The sequence below is a fragment of the Taudactylus pleione genome, unplaced genomic scaffold, assembly GCF_031769625.1.
Source record: "Taudactylus pleione unplaced genomic scaffold, aTauple2 ptg000436l, whole genome shotgun sequence".
NCBI classification, from domain to species: Eukaryota; Metazoa; Chordata; class Amphibia; order Anura; family Myobatrachidae; genus Taudactylus; species Taudactylus pleione.
In genome coordinates, this window is record NW_028284838.1 from 5,838,581 (window position 1) to 5,854,842 (window position 16,262).

The following is a 16,262-nucleotide window of genomic DNA, read 5'->3' on the forward strand; positions in this document are numbered from 1 at the left end:
TGAGGCAGGGGGTGGGGTATATGAGGAGGAAGCCCGGTGCATCCTGGGAGCAGAGAGCTCGTTTGTGTTAACTGTTTGGTGACCGGGATTCATACCCCAACGTAATGGCTGTGGACCCCATGGACCCCGAAGAAGAAAATATATTTTTGCACTGTTAGGGCAGTGGTTCTCAAACACAGGGGGAGATTATTATAGCGGCACTGATCATGGCGATGCATAAACATCTCATCTGCCAGAGCACATAAGCCAGGGGCTGTCTCTCACATACCAGTCGGCTACACTGGGCATGTGCGAGATCTCGCAAGCATCGCAAGATCTTAGGTGCAGCTCGGCAGCAACCAGGGACAATGCTATCCCTGCTGTGGTGATAGGGCAACAACAGATGCAGCTCTTGCTATCAATAGCTGCAGCTGTCGGAACAGTCAGTGCCACTGACCATTCATAAATCTGCCTGTACATCGGCGCTGCTAACTTGTAGATAGCAGTGCCCATAATGACAGGGGTGCATAGTGTAATTTACCGCCCAACCACACAATAATACATAGGGGAGAAGTGGTATCACTTCTCTCCCTTAAAACATCTCCTCCACAGTCCTCACTGTGCTCTAAAGGTGGGTACACACATAACAGATATATCCGTAGATGATGGTCGTTCAGTGTATATGAACGATCATCATCTTCCAGGCAGCCGTGGGTCCCGCTGGCCGGGGGGGGCAGTTCGGGGGCGGGTCTGCCCCCCTCCCCGTGGCCAGGGCAATTTTCCCGGGCGCCCTAGGCAACATTTCACCAACCGCCCTTGCTCCCTCCAATTCATAATATGCCACGCATCAGCCCACCCAGTTTATCATATGCCACACAGCAGTGTCCCAAATTCATAATATACTACATAGAATATTACACACAGTAGAGCGCCAAAATCATAATGTACCTCATAACACTGTCGCCAATTCATAATATGCCACACAGCTTAGCCACAAATCCATTATATGCCACTCAGCCATGAATTATGCCATTCACTATTTTTTTTGTGGACTCAGTGGCGCCCTCCAGTGGCTGGCGCCCTTAGGCGGCTGCCTATGGTTGCACCGGCCCTGCCCGCGGCTGCATGTGAACGAGAGGTCTGACGGCCGTCTGTAAAGAATTGCCAATGGACAGATATATCTGCAGACATATTTGCCATCGGCTGTGCAGCACAGCCAATGCGATTTGTCTGTGAGCGACGTTGTTCACACTTTCCGACGGGCACCAGGTATACTGGCCGATCAATTGATCACCCAATATATCGGTCAGTGTTTACCCAGCTTAATAGCCTAGGTTTTAAAAATATCTATACTAGAACACGGATGATTTAATTAGTACCTCAGTCAGTATGATTATACCATCTTCCCATGAAAATCTGGATGGTTAGGGGTATAATCTATATAATCTATTAAAAATCAATGAAAATTGATCAACATTAATGTTGTTTCTGGGGCAAAATCACACATTTACTAATACTTAAAAAACCCAAATAAAAACAAATTAGGAACGGTCTTATAGTAAATGTGTGATTTAGCCCCAGAAACACAACATAGATGTTGATCAATTTTGATTGTCATCGATTTTAAATCAAAATCTATTAAAGTAATAATTACCTTTAGTACTAAATATACCCCTTAGAGTCAGGAGCGCCGAGGGGGTGAGCGGGTACTAATTACCGGGCCTGGGCTTGCTGGAGGGGACTGGCGCCAGCCCCCCACCCCTCCTACCTCACAGCAGCTGGGAGACGGCTCACAGCAGTCAACTGTCTATGCGGGGGGGAGCGATCACACTGATCTCGCCCCCTCCTGGCTTTGCCCTGGGTGGGGGTCTTACAGCACCCCACTCCTGCAAAAATTATTATTTTTTAAATTCTGTTTTACCCTAAGGGGGCGTGGTCAAGCCTCCCACAATTAGGCCACGCCCCCTTCCACTAGGCCTGCCGAAACGGTCAGTGCCCCTGACCAAGACTGAGAAGCACTGTTAGGGGATATATTAATGTCATTTTATTTTGGTGTGTCATGCTATTGCTTCAAGCCACACTTTCTTACTATCTCATATCAGCTAAGATGGTACAATTGTACTTTATACTATGAAGATCTGCTCACAGATTACAGAAAAAAACACGATGTACCCATGACACAGCAGTTGTAAATGTGTGGTGACGATAAATATAATACTAATACTGTCATGAAGCAAATACATATTTGAAGAGGTCGTATATAAATGTCCAAAAAAGACGGATTACCTTTTTGCATCATATTTAAACTGTTTGAAAATGAAAAGGCAAATTACTTTACCTTTATTTTAAACTCCAATTGAGAATTAATCGTCACCATCATTTCCATCCTTTCCATCTTCCGTGCTCCTTCATTGCACAGGCGAACCAACTAGGAACAAAAATTGGAAATACTGATTTAGACAAAAATTTTTTGTTATATATGCAGAATTATTAACTATTAAATGAAAGTTCCACTTGTAAGAAACTCCTAATTGTCCTGTGTAAAATCATACATTATACAAAGAAAGTGCAATTCTGGCTTCATCAACAAAGTTTTCTTTCCAGCTTATGCCAATATTTATTTTACGAACCGTTGTTAAAATACAGTGGTCCCAAGTTTACTTATACTGATTACTTTCCAAAACCAAACCAATAAAATATTCTAGCATTGTACAGTACAGATGTGTCCACATACATATTACTTCCTTGCGCCTTAAACAGCGCAAGGAAGTAATTTACTAACGAGTTTTAACACCAAAACGAGTGATACATTTCACTGTGTATGATAATGGTGCTCCAGCCAATCAGCTCCCAACTTAAATTTTTCTAACAGTTGACTGTTGGGAGCTGATTGGCTGGAGCACCATTTATCATACACAGTGAAATGTATCACTTGTTTTGGTAATAAAACTCATTAGAAAATGAGGCCCATGTATCCACATTACTACAACTTTGCTTAAACTAAATTATAGATACTGTATTTTCTTCCCAGAAAAAGTTCTTATCTTCTGCCATGTAATACTTCTCATCAATTACATACACTACAACTATGTAGTTTACCATCTATCCCATTAATTTAAAATAATCTCGAAACTCAAGTGAATGACAAGGAGCACATGTAGCACATGGAGTGAATTTACTCAGCAGATGATTACTGTCAGTTAGTGTGTGGAGGAGTACAAAGCAGCCACAGTAACATTATGGAATCACTCGCCCCCCAAAAAAACACTTACTTGCTGGAGGATATTATTTGGAATAATCCTGGAGTTTAGTGATCACAGTGGATATTATTTTATCTACTGACCATGTGCCAAAGGAAACAATTTGGTAAAATGGACCAACTTCAAATTAAGTTTTTGCTAAAAGGGATTCCCAATCCAGAAGTTGGTAATATTATATCATCTGTTTAATAACTGTTTCCATATTAGGATAATGTGTCCATATACAGAGTGTAACAATTTAAATTAATACTCTGAACTGCTTGTATAGCAAGCAGCAATATTGCTTATGTGATATTTTCCTTTTTATTTATTTTTATTTTATTTATCCCCATTTTATTCATGTTTACTTTTATTAGTTATTAGTAAAGGTGTGATTTCGTGATACTATTGGCTTCATTTATACAATGATTTTCTATGTTTTTAGTAGAGATGTGTGGTTCAGTTTTACTGAAAACTGAACACACCAGAACTTTGGGGTTCTGAGTCGAATGAAGTGCCGGCTTGGATCACTTTTTGGTTTCAGAGTAGAACAGAGTTTTGGCTCGGATCACTTTTTGGGTTCCGAGTAGAACAGAGTCCTGTATCGGGTCTGCTGTAAATTTGGTATACGGATTAAAAAAAAAAAGAATCTTGGGTTTTGGATTGCATGTAAACAGGTCCAATTACATGATTTGAGCTGTTTTATCAATATTGAAAAAATCCTAACCCAAAACAGAAAAGAACCAAAAAACACTTAAAGGTGGTTTTGTCATAACCAAAAACAAAACACGGAGGTTCGCGCACATCTCTAGTTTTAGTCCTTTCTGGGAATAAACAGTTATTATCGGTAATTTCTTCTGTATCGTGTACTGTATCTTCAATCATTAATACCCGGTGTTACAATAGAAAAAAAACTTTACTATAACAAGCCTGGACATATTTTCTAATTATTAATCAAGATCTCATCAAAGACCATATTCAGGGTAATTTTAACTGACACCACCAATGATTAATAAAGAATATCCTTCATATTTAACCTGATCCAAGCCTCAAGGAGAGAGGTGATGTGTGGTTTTACAATACAGACTTGTCATTGTTTCCCTGAAGACTGGCCAGTGAATGGAGATCTATTTCTTTAAGAACTGAGACAACAACAAAAAATTTCAGCTGCAATGCATACGGATAAACCTCCAGGCTGCCCGACACATAAGAATCCATAGCAAGTCACCTTCATTTAGCTGCATAAGGTAACACCAACAGGAATGCGGAGAGTGCCTTGGGTGGTGTTCAGTCTTAACATGTGCTGAAGCAGCACAGCTCATCATCAATATTATTTCATCAAGCACAAGTTACCAGCTTACATGATACTTTCTCAATGTTAACTCCAATTAACACTCGTCATTTTCTCTGTTTCATAAGTAAAATGTATGTGCCTAACATGTAACTCTGTTTTAATTATTTATTTTTTCTATTTTCTTATCATCCTTAATAGCAAAGCTTTTAACAAAAACAAAGGTAAACTTAAAATGTAACTTTTTTTGTAATGTCATTACTTAAAATGATAGAATAAAATTGTGCAACATATCTTTGGGCCGAATTCAATTCAGTGCGATAATGAATAGGGGAGCTCCCACGGCTATCAATACAACCCGCTGTGTGCCTTGTCGGGAATTGGTTAAGTCAGGGAATGCTGGTTCTCTCTACTTAACCTGGCACTTTTGTCAGATTTCCCCAGGGGGGTGCAAGAAGAAATCCTTTAGCCCGTCCAAACAGCGCGGTGTATTGCATAGCTCCCTCCCATGGCTATTCATTATTGCACTGAAATTAATTCGCCCCTTTGTGTGCTAAAGTTATTCCCATTTATGGAAGAGCAGTTCAATCGGTTATCATACTTTACAATTATGTGACTTGTTCTTATATTCTTACTTTGTGAGCCTAATATCAAAAGTATACTATATACCGTAGTTCAATGAAACATGTTTTATCAGCACATAATATAATGTTGCATTAATATATTTGTTGCCTTATGTTTTATAGCACATCCCTTCCCTGCACAATTTTTCCAGTACCCAGATAGAAGATCGCCAATGTAAAAGGTAGACAATTAATGGGTCGACACTAGATGGTCAACATGCATTATTTTAACAGGGACAAAAGGTTGACAGGTTCAAATGGTTAACACAAAAATGGTCGAAACTTTTTGTTTGAATGGTTTTTCAACATTTTTAAGGTTAGGGTTAGACTGCCAGTGGAGACTGTTCGGGTTAGGCACTAAGGGGAGGGTTAGGGTTAGGTTTTAGGCACTTGGGTTAGGGTGAGGTTAGTCACTTGGGAAAGAGTTAGGGTTAGGCTGCCAGAGGGGACAGTTAGGGTTAGGCACCAGGGAGAGGGTTAGGGTTAAATTACTAAAATAAAAAAATGTGTCAACCATTTGTGTGTCAACCATCTGACACTGTTGACCAAGCTGTGATTGGTCCTCCTGCTCCCCCAGCTCCACAGTTGTCACCATATAAAGATGGTGGGCTATAGTTGATTTGCATTTGGATTATAGAACCAGCTGAGCGATTGAAAAAATGGTTGCATGAACCAGACCCCAGGGTCTAGGGCTAGTGGGTTGGGGCATGTTTGTAAAATATTTTCCCAGGTGTTTGAGTACACAAATCTTTGTATGCCTTAAAGCAGGCCATACATCAGGACGATATCATCCAACTAGCCAACAAGTTGGGCTGGGCTCTGATGCCGCTGAGCAGCCACTGCAGAGGGGGATAAACAGCAGCAGCAGCTCAGCTGCCCGGCCCCCCAGAACATCCAATACACCCAAATTCCCTGCAGTAATGTTGGCACTGCACCCCACACCCTCGCAGTGCAAGTGGCACTGTACCCTCCTGCAGTACAAGCGGCACTGCACCCATCCCCCCGCAGTACTAGCAGCACTGCATCCCCCAGGTATAAGAACCACTGCACTTCTTCACAGTCATCATATGCGTCACTGCCAGGGCTGCACCTGCCAGCCTAGGATCCCGGTCAGCGGCAGTGGCAGAGCCTGAGGATCGGTGCTGTATCAGTCCTGCAGTGCTGCCACTGCACATCAGTAAGTGTCTGCCTCAATAGTTTCACCCCCTTCAATCGCAGCACCCCCTGCAACCCTCCGCGATCGTGGCACCCCCGCAGCACCACAATCGCGCCCCTCTCTGCCCAAATGCAGCACCAACCCTAATAACGCGGACCGGGCCAACATATCGGGCACATCGCCTAGTGTGTACACACTATACGCACACCTGCTGCCCGACATCGGTGTCGTTCCGTCGTCCGTGCATGCGCACCAGCTGCTGACGCCTGCAAATTCAATGGTGTCGGTGAACAACATATAGGGCGGGCAGTCACCGGATCGTGCAGTGTGCACCGCCCGTTCGATATATCGTTCATCTGCACCATTGATTTGCATCGGGTGGTCGGGTAATGTGTACCCAGCTTTAAGGTGGGCACACACTGGACGATGTGTACCGGGATGATATGCCGACTTAACGTACCATGGGTACACATCTGAACTATGTAATGAATGATGGAATGATCATTTGCTCCATCCTTCATTGACATGAATGGGCCCGCATGCGATATCATCAGATTTGATGCATGCGACCATGGGAGCACGCATATCGTACAGACTGTACGACTTGTTGTTCTGACTTTGCCAAATAAGTAGACATCGTCCTAGCGTGTACCCGGCATTACACCTACAATTGAAGCCGCAATACTGTCAGTGGATATTGTTTTTCAAGTTTAAAATACATGTCTTTTAAAAAGAATAAGAAAGTCTAAAGGGACAGATGGTCTTCTCCATTTTAAGTGAAGTACACATATAATACACATCACGCACAACACCCCTCTGCCTACCTATTAATGATAAATCATTCATACCTGTGCACAGTTACCGGGGTATAGGGGTCACCAAAATCCCTGCTAAATATATTTGGAATAAATTAAGAGTCCCAGGGCTCACCAGAGGGTAATGGTAAAAACCAAATATATGTACTAAAGTATTCAGCGTATTCAACACACTATTATTGATAATAAGCATATAAATATAGATAGTGCTTACCTACTGTATGAAAAAAGTTTAAAGTGTGAGCTTTGGTCCATAGGTGTCAGGATGTCTGGACACAACAGGTAGGTTCCAATTGGATAAAATAAATATTCACTTGATGGGTGAGTGGTACATGGGTGGTAACAATGGGTAGTACATCAGTAGGCACTGTGGATATGTTGCGTTACTTTAATCCTTCATTTGTTTCATACTTATCTGATCCTGCTGTCCATGGTGCATGTTAAGCAAAAGGGACTATTTTATAGGAAGCATTTAGCAATTCTGGTTTAGAATCAAGTTCCATCCAACTCATCATGAGCTCCATTTATATTAACTACTGTAACCTCTATACTGATTTGACATGACACAGTTGCCAGCAGAAATCTGTACATGCAAGTTCTCCACAGGATGGAAACTAAATTACAGTTGAAGTACACACAATTCCATATTGTATAGCACGCAGCCATATAGGTATGAGATTTTACACTTACCTTGCTAACTTCTTTCAATGCTCGTTTGCATGCGTCATATTTTGCACAATCTTTTGGTGTTTTTTGACAAATAGTCTAATTTGAAAGAAAATAAAACAGACCTATTTAGACGTACATAGTAACAATGATAAGACGTTTAAGGGAAAGCCAACACATTTTGCAATTTTATTCTGACTTTAGTATTATCCATTATATACGTTAATGTGATGGCTTCTCTAAATACAAATCTTCTAAACTGGTAAACGTATTCACAATTTCCAAATGAAATATAAATGATAACAATCAGTACTCTTTTGATGTGGGTTACCCACCTTGTACAGCTGCAGTTACCCAACCAAGCTGCAGAGTGAATGGTATGGGGGTATAATTACCAAGTGGAGGTTTTTTTTTTTGTTGTTTTTTTTGTTTTTTTTACAAGCCACCACTTCTCGGCAAGTTTGGCCTACAAAAGTTTAAGGCAGCACCAAAAATAAGTGCAAAACGCATCAGTCTGTGCACTTCATATTAGTGTCACTTTAAATTATGTGGTCAAACCCACAGAGAAGCACTTCATAGATATAATGTATAGGGTCAAACTCCTGGCACGGTGTGTATGTACTGCATGCAGGAAGTGATTGGAGCCAGCATATTATTGCCAGTGGATGATTGGAGCCAGCATATTATTGCCAGTGGATGATTGGAGCCAGCATATTATTGTGTGCATAAGCCACTACTCCATACTGTATGCATGTGGGTATGCAGATATATTTTCCATTCAGAATCTCATAAAAACATGTTGAGCATACAATGCCAGCTACTCCTTGCATGAATATATATATACATATATATATATATATATATATATATATACATACATACATACATATACATATATACATACACACACACACACACACACACACACACAGTATATAGAAAGCCAGAATCCGGCACTCATGAGGTCAATATGCAACCTTGACGGGTGCCCTCCAATCTGTATCCAAGAACAGATTGCAAATATACTCCACAGGGCGGCACTCTGTATACTCAAAAAACACATTAGCCGTGGTTACTGCAATGTTTCAGTGCTTTATTTTGTGCAAATCGCAAAATGAAGTGCTGAAACGTTGCAGTAAGCATGGCTAATGTGCTTTTCGAGTGTACGGAGTGCCGCCCTGTGGAGTATAAAAATATATATATATACATACATACATACATACATACATACATACACACACATACACAAGTATACAAGACTACTAAGACAGTTCCATTGAATATCTACAGGTGAAAGGCGCTCTAACTGACTGGGTGAGGTGTATTAAACCTTTTAAAGAGTGGAGAGGTGGGCAAGTGGAGAAGTTGCCCATAGCAATCAATCATAGCTAGAATTTATCAAGTACATTCAATAAAGTGATATTCAGAAGCGAATTGGTTGCTATGAGTAAATTCTCCATTTGCCCTGTATCCAGTCTTTCAAAGGTCTATTACATCTCCCTCTATCTAATCTTTAAAAATGAAAGGTGTGAGCATTTGGAAAGTCAACACCCATATTGACTTTCAAGTTTCTGATTGGCTAGAAAAGTATCTCATTGGCTAGAAACAGCGGATACTTCCTGTAGCCAATATAAAAACTACAAATTGGTGATGGTATTAACATGCAATAATATCACTGAGCCAACAGTGCACTGAGGAACTGCTCCAAACTAATGAATTGACAAGTACTGTATATATGTACAACAGGGCCGGATTAAGGCCCACATGGGCCTGGAGCTGAAAATGTTCAAGGGCCTATACTGAGAAGGGGAAGAGCTGTGATTGGTGCTGTGTGGGTTTGGTCAAAGTCACCTTGGTGTGTACACCACCTACACTATGAGACACAATGTCTCCCTAACTACATAAAAATAGAAAAATTGCATCATTTTTTTTTAGGGGGAAAACTAGAAAAACTATTTATGGCCAGTTAGGTAATCATGCTGTCATGTTGATAGGCCTATTTTTATGTGGAGGCCTGGAGCTTGAGCTCCATCCGCCCCATTGTTAATCTGGCCCTGATGTACAATAACAAATTAACAGAATACCTTCTAAAGTTCATCCAATCTCATCCAGGGCTAATTGTTTTGGTGATATGAACTTTTTTTGGGATGATCTTTATTATTGTAGAAGAGCATTCTAAATTCACACATTGAGCATTAAATGTTCCAAGCGGAGACATGGAGCAGTTTCTGTAGTTCATAGTGCATGCAAGTGTACCAGAGCAGTAGCTTTATACATAGAATGCAACCGACAATCACTGAGAATATAGCAAAACTGCAGCTGGATATACTACATGATCCCCAATATAACCAAAGGCTACAAATGAAACCTCAAAGTAAAGCCACATGCAGAGCGGTACACAGAAAGTGCTTACATCCATAAGAAGCGGAAGCCGAGTGACTCTCTGCATGGGAAGTATAAGGAAGGAGATCATTGGCAGATTCCTGCATTCTTCATGACACTCAATTTTCACCAAAGCATCTTTGAAGGATGCATTTGTAGATCTAGGAAGACATATGAAAGTGTAAATGTTAGTGGTCAGAATATGATTTGAAATAGAGTCATGTTAAAATGATGGTTGCAGGAAAGGCTATTTATCATACATCCTCATATACTGTACATACAGAACATGAATTCATGCATATATCAGGTAAACGGAATAGGAATTTGCCATGATGGACTGATTTTTAAACTTTATTAAATGTTTGTTTTTTTTTCTTCATTTTGCTAATGTTGCCAAATACATCACTATATTGTTATATATACTATTATTATATTGTTATATATACTATTACTATATTGTTATATATACTATTACAAAGTGTAACAGGGACAGCAAAATGCAACTGGTAACAATACATACACTATAAAAGTGGATTAATCAATGTTTATGGCACATAGAAGACTGTATGGAGAGGTGTGAAACATACATTAATTTCTGGAGTGTCCTTTGCTGATAGACTTCATTAGTGCAATATTTTACATAGGGATCAAATGTAGACTTTGCATGTTTTTCGACAATATCACTCATGTCTTCAATGAGAATGTTTCTCTGATGTCTTCCTTCTAGTTCCTTAAAAAATCTACAAAACATAAATCATAAACCATGATTGTGACCATCTATCACAGAGCAGAAGTCATGCACATAATTCATTACCTATTATATTATCTACATGGTCAAATAGCAGAAAATCCTGAAAAAGACTGTAAACTAAGCAGTGTAATGCACAAAGTAATATCTAAGTGCTCCAACATTATTGGGTCACATTATTACAATGCAGCAATATTGCATTTCTTCCATCATCTAAGAGTACAGTTTATATTGGCTCACTGTCTCTCTGCCACCTCATGATAAGTGGGAAACACTTACTACCATAGAACTCTACGGGACTCCAGGAAGTATAATGAGCATATATTAATTAAAAGTAAAGTGTACATAATAATAGCACATTTTCACATATGCAGAGATGTATGTATCTTGTGGTTCCTAAGCATCTTTACTATTATGGTGGGTATACACCTAACAGATATATCTGTAGATGATGGTCGTTCATATACACTGAATGACCATCATCTTCCAGGCAGCTGCGGGTTCCGCTGGCCAGGGGGTGGGTCGGGTCCGTCCCCCTCCCCGCGGCTGCCGCTGCATGTGTTTACACTTGCCAATGGACAGATATGTCTGCAGATATATCTGTCCATTGGCCGTGCAGCACAGCCAATGCGATATGTCTGTGAACCACGTCATTCGCAGACATATCGCTGGTACACACCTGCCGACGGACACCAGATATATTGTCTGATCAATTGATCGGCCAATAATCTGTCAGTGTGTACCCAGCTTTAGTAACCATCATCGGTGTGTTTGCAGCACTGGACCCTTATGGGAAATGCAAATGTGTCAAAATACACCCATTTCAAATTGTACCAATTATCCCTGCTTGGCGTGCTACAGACTTTGCTACTTAGCCATGGCATGCAACAAATATGCGTTATAATCAGCGACTTTATGCCAGTCCTAAGTACTTAGTACACTATAAGCAAATTAAGTTGAAAAATTCAGCAAAAAGTACCCAATCTGGATAAACAGGTAAAAGATCACATCATGCCTCGGGCCACACACTGTTAAGATTAATCTGCGGCCATAAGCAAATTTGTACGCGACTAAGGGGCATATTCAATTAGGTGCGAAAAGGCCGTTTCTGCGGAAAAGTATCGCCGGTGACGTCATTTCGCCAGGCGAAAACCACATTCAATTACAATGACTTTTCGCCAGTGCGGAAAGTCAATGCATTGGAATAGGCAAAATAGATTTGCCTATGAAAGCTGTCGAAAAAAAAGTGCAGAATTGGGGTTTTGGGGTGTAAACTTGTGGGAACCCCCCTGCACCCTTGGGATAGCCCCCCAAAGGTAAACTGTGTCAAAAAAAAGTCTACAAAATACTTAACACCCCAAAAAATTACTTTGAAAAAGAACAAAGTTGGGGGACAAACTTAAAAACTAGCGAAATAGACTCCAGGGGGGGCAAGTATGCCCCAGGTGTTTTTAAAATTTCAGGTGCTTGCGGCAGGTGGATTTTTAAAATTTTTTAAAACTTCACTTTAGCAACTTTAAAATATTTCTGTGATCATCATAACAGCAATCCGAAAGACCTCAGTTTCATGGCAATACAAACTGTAAAACCTAACTGGAGGGGGTTGGATTTTACGCCTTATATACACTCACTCTTTGAACTAGCACAATATTGCCCAGCAATACCTTGTCCACGCTACCCGTATTCCAGAGACTATACTCTTATCCAGCCACATATTTGGAGACACTGGAAGTCACCTGCAAGCGCGCCTACACAGCCAACCAGGGGACAACTGAGAACGGCAGCTGAGCTCCCGGGTAAGTATCCTCTGTAGTGGAGGGGTGTCCGTGGCCTCAGTTCCCAGGAACCTCGACCGCTGGTGCCCCCTCCCGCGACTACAGGTGAACTCTTGAACGCTGACGCGGGCATGTCCCTGGTTGCAGGAACACTGCTCACCATTCGCGTTACAGAGAGCACCACAGTCCAGAGAGACCCCCGCCGCACACTCAAGCAAGCCATCCCCAGACCCCAAGAAGATATCCCGGGCAGCACACAAGCAACTAAGATTTGGGTAAGTACCTGCACCTCACCATTTTTTCAATACAAAGACTGGCGGGACGCCGCAGCGTTTTTTCAACCTTTTCATACCTAGTGACTGACACTGTTCTGCTAATTTCCACCGTGGTGTGCATCGGACAAGGCGGGCATCATTTTATAGAAGTGGATCTCATCCACAATTACTGTTACATTGATTTTTTTGTTTTGGTTTGCTTCAGTATTTGTACTATATGTTTTTTGTTGATAGACAGATCAACGTATATGTATATGTAGTTTATATGAAGTAAAGATACGCATTTTACTCACCTAACGTTGCTTATGACCCATATCTGTCTGCATCATAGAGAATAACTTACGTTTAACACACAGGTATACACAGATTATCTCTACATAGTCATTCTAGTACTGTATAAATTTAGAAATCCCGAAAGGTTAATAGCCTTCTCCTATACCATAAGAATAGAACGCATAGGGGTCCCCAGGGCTGCCATCAGAAATTGTGGGGCTCAGGACCGACAAAACAGGAAGGCCCCCCCCCCCTCACACACAGTGCGGAAACCTAACGCTAGAGGAGGGCACGAGCTGCAGCCAATGCTATGTACAGCTAATCCCACCTCTCCTTACAGCCCTGTATATCGATATGCAGAGCTAGACGCACTTCAAGATGCAACTGCATCTGCCCATGCAGCAAATGTGCCTGCCGGGATGAAGTTCTGAGACCTGCGGCCTCGATGCCGCCAGTCTCAATACCAATAGCTGAATCCCGACAAGGGACTTAGGCGTCGGTATTTTGATGCCTATCTTATCTCAATCCCGATGCCAGAACGTCAGCCTGAACGAGGTAAGCCCGGGGCCCCCTTAGCTTTAGCCGTGTGAGTGAGGGGGGAGGGTTAGGTTTAGGAAGCGTAGCGGGGTTAGGTTTTTTTGGTGGGGGTTAGGCACCACTGGGGGGGGGGGTCAGGTTTGGGCACGAAGGGTGGAGGGTTAGGTTTAGGCACTAACGGGGAGGGCTAGGGTGCGGGGTGGGGAGGGTTAGGCTACAAAAAGGGAGGGTAGGGGGGGGGGGGATAGGTGGGTATACTTACCCAACCCCTGTCAGGATACCAACCATCGGATGCCGCTGTCTGTATTCTGACAGGAGGCATCCCGACAGCCGGCATTACATTCTGTGTTTGCCATGCTACTGCTAGGTGCCAATGACATGCCTCCAAACAGATATCGAGATGGCTATATATATATATATATATATATATATAGCCACCTATCCAGCCCTGCACTCTGATGTTACCTGTTCCCAGCTCCCCTCCTGCCTCACTCTCAATGGTGCTGCGGCTCTCTTTTGACTGCCTCAACCACCATGGTTAGGACTAGACTATACAGCACAGATGGGCCTGTGACGTCACACCCACGTGACCCGGCCTGAAAGGGGGAGGGGCGGGGATGCTAACGGGGGACCAAAAGTGTCCCCTCGCGGGCTCGCTGCGCTTCGGGCACGGTGGCTTGCTGCGCTCGCCACAATTATTTATTCCCCTCTATGCCCTAGTGGATGGTAAAGCAGGAGCGGTCCAGTCTCCTGCAGCGGTCACGTGGTGGATATGTCACAGAGGTCCTGTCTCCAACTTGGAAATAGCAGCAACCCAACCACCATATTAATCTTACTTTGTTTCCTGTGTTCCTGGCTGCTGCTCTTCCGGCACCGTGGCTCTTCTCTCCTACTCCTTCAGTGGCGCACGCTGACGTCATGACGTCACGTGCGCTGGATAAGCTTTATTGTGCATCGGCAGTTCGGCACTGCAGAGGGGACGGACATCGGACAGCAAGACCAGGACCTCCCTCACAGCGGGCTCCTTTCAGTAGCGGCAGGTTGGGGAGCGGACCGCCAGGGGCCCCATATACATCATTAGCACTGGCAGTAGCTGCGGCAGCGGCTGTAGGACTCTGTCACCTGCACTGGCTGTAGCGGCGGTTGGCAGGAGCAGGCCAGGCCCCCATTCTCTGTCTTAGTGTCCGGGCCCGGATATACACAGTCACCACTTTCTTCATAATAGGGAACAGGTTGTGCGCAACATTTGTTTTTTCCATTGTACAACTTTAAAACATGCTTGCACCCAATTTCGTGTACCCCAAATTTGCTGGCACTACTTATTTTCGGCCAAAAAAACTGCTCAATGCTTTTCTTCACCACTTATGCAAAGATGCTAAATAGCAGCTATTGAGATCATTTAAGTACCCCAAATACCTTCAGCAGGCCTATTTGGGGTATCTATAGTGATCCCCAATGTCAGTGCATCTTTTGTGGGGTGTCAGGCTGATTTCCCCAAATCTGAAAGGACTTATTGCCAGGTCCGAATTTGCCGGGTCCCGTTTTCGGCAATTTCTAATTGAATACGGGGATAAGCGCCATACTTTTCCACATGGAAAACCAGTGATGTCAGCGAAAGGTCCAGCATGCGAAAAGCATGGGACTTTTCACACCTAACTGAATATGCCCCTAAGTAGCAAAATTCAGGAAAAAGTAGGCAAGCATGGGAATAGCTACCAGCGGTGGTGGAACTAAGTCACACCAGGTATCTCGTGCCATATGGCGTAAAATAGGTGTATAGGTGTATGAGGACACATCCGTATAGTGTGATTGTCTTAAAGTTTTTAGGCAGCAGGTTGACTTTAAACATAATACAGTTACCAAAGTGAATTTTAAACAGGAAGTAAGAAAAGATTTACTCATGCTAATCCAAGCCCCAATTGAATAAAGAGTACAGCACTGAGATGGGATGCAGGCTACTTATTACATTAAACTCTGTATGTCTCTTGGGAGCTGCTAATACACACACAAATATTCAATTACAACCCAACCATAACGACGCTCTGGCTTTCACATCATACAGTACACATGGATGGTCTCACATAGTTTAAATAGTAGACAAGTAAAGACAAAATTATTTTTGTGCCAGGTAATAATTCTTTTTCAATTAAGCGTAAAAAAAAAAAAAAAAAAAAAGACAGAAATGCACAATAATGACCGCATACATGTAGACATATAATACTGATCAGTCAGGTGCAGAGGACATTAGTTGTGGCTGTAGGGAGACACAGAGGGACTAATTCAGACCCGCTTGCGATGTTGGCACAGTGCGCATGCGCACGATGGAGGGAGCTCCGTCGTGCGCATGCGCGAGACCCGGATAGTGACGGCCAAGCCGTCGCTATGGGTCTCGCTACAAAGGGGGCGTGCTGTCGATGGTGAGTGACAGCACGCCCCCTTTGGTGGGCGTGCCGGGGGCATTGCTGCCTACACGGAGGCGTTCCCATGGGAACGCCTACCGTCT

At 42.6% G+C, this 16,262-nt stretch overlaps 1 protein-coding gene across 2 annotated transcripts in view; it reads right to left on the reverse strand.

The window, feature by feature from the left end:
• ARHGEF26 (Rho guanine nucleotide exchange factor 26) overlaps positions 1-16,262 on the reverse strand; it is a 187,166-nt gene that overhangs the window by 90,176 nt on the left and 80,728 nt on the right. For both annotated transcript variants that reach the window (XM_088447687.1, XM_088447688.1), the window contains exons 7-10: positions 10,739-10,891; positions 10,183-10,312; positions 7,794-7,868; positions 2,318-2,407 (exon numbers count right to left, since the gene is read on the reverse strand). In XM_088447687.1, the coding sequence (XP_088303813.1) occupies positions 2,318-2,407; positions 7,794-7,868; positions 10,183-10,312; positions 10,739-10,891 (448 nt within the window). The remainder of the gene's footprint in view (positions 1-2,317; positions 2,408-7,793; positions 7,869-10,182; positions 10,313-10,738; positions 10,892-16,262) is intronic.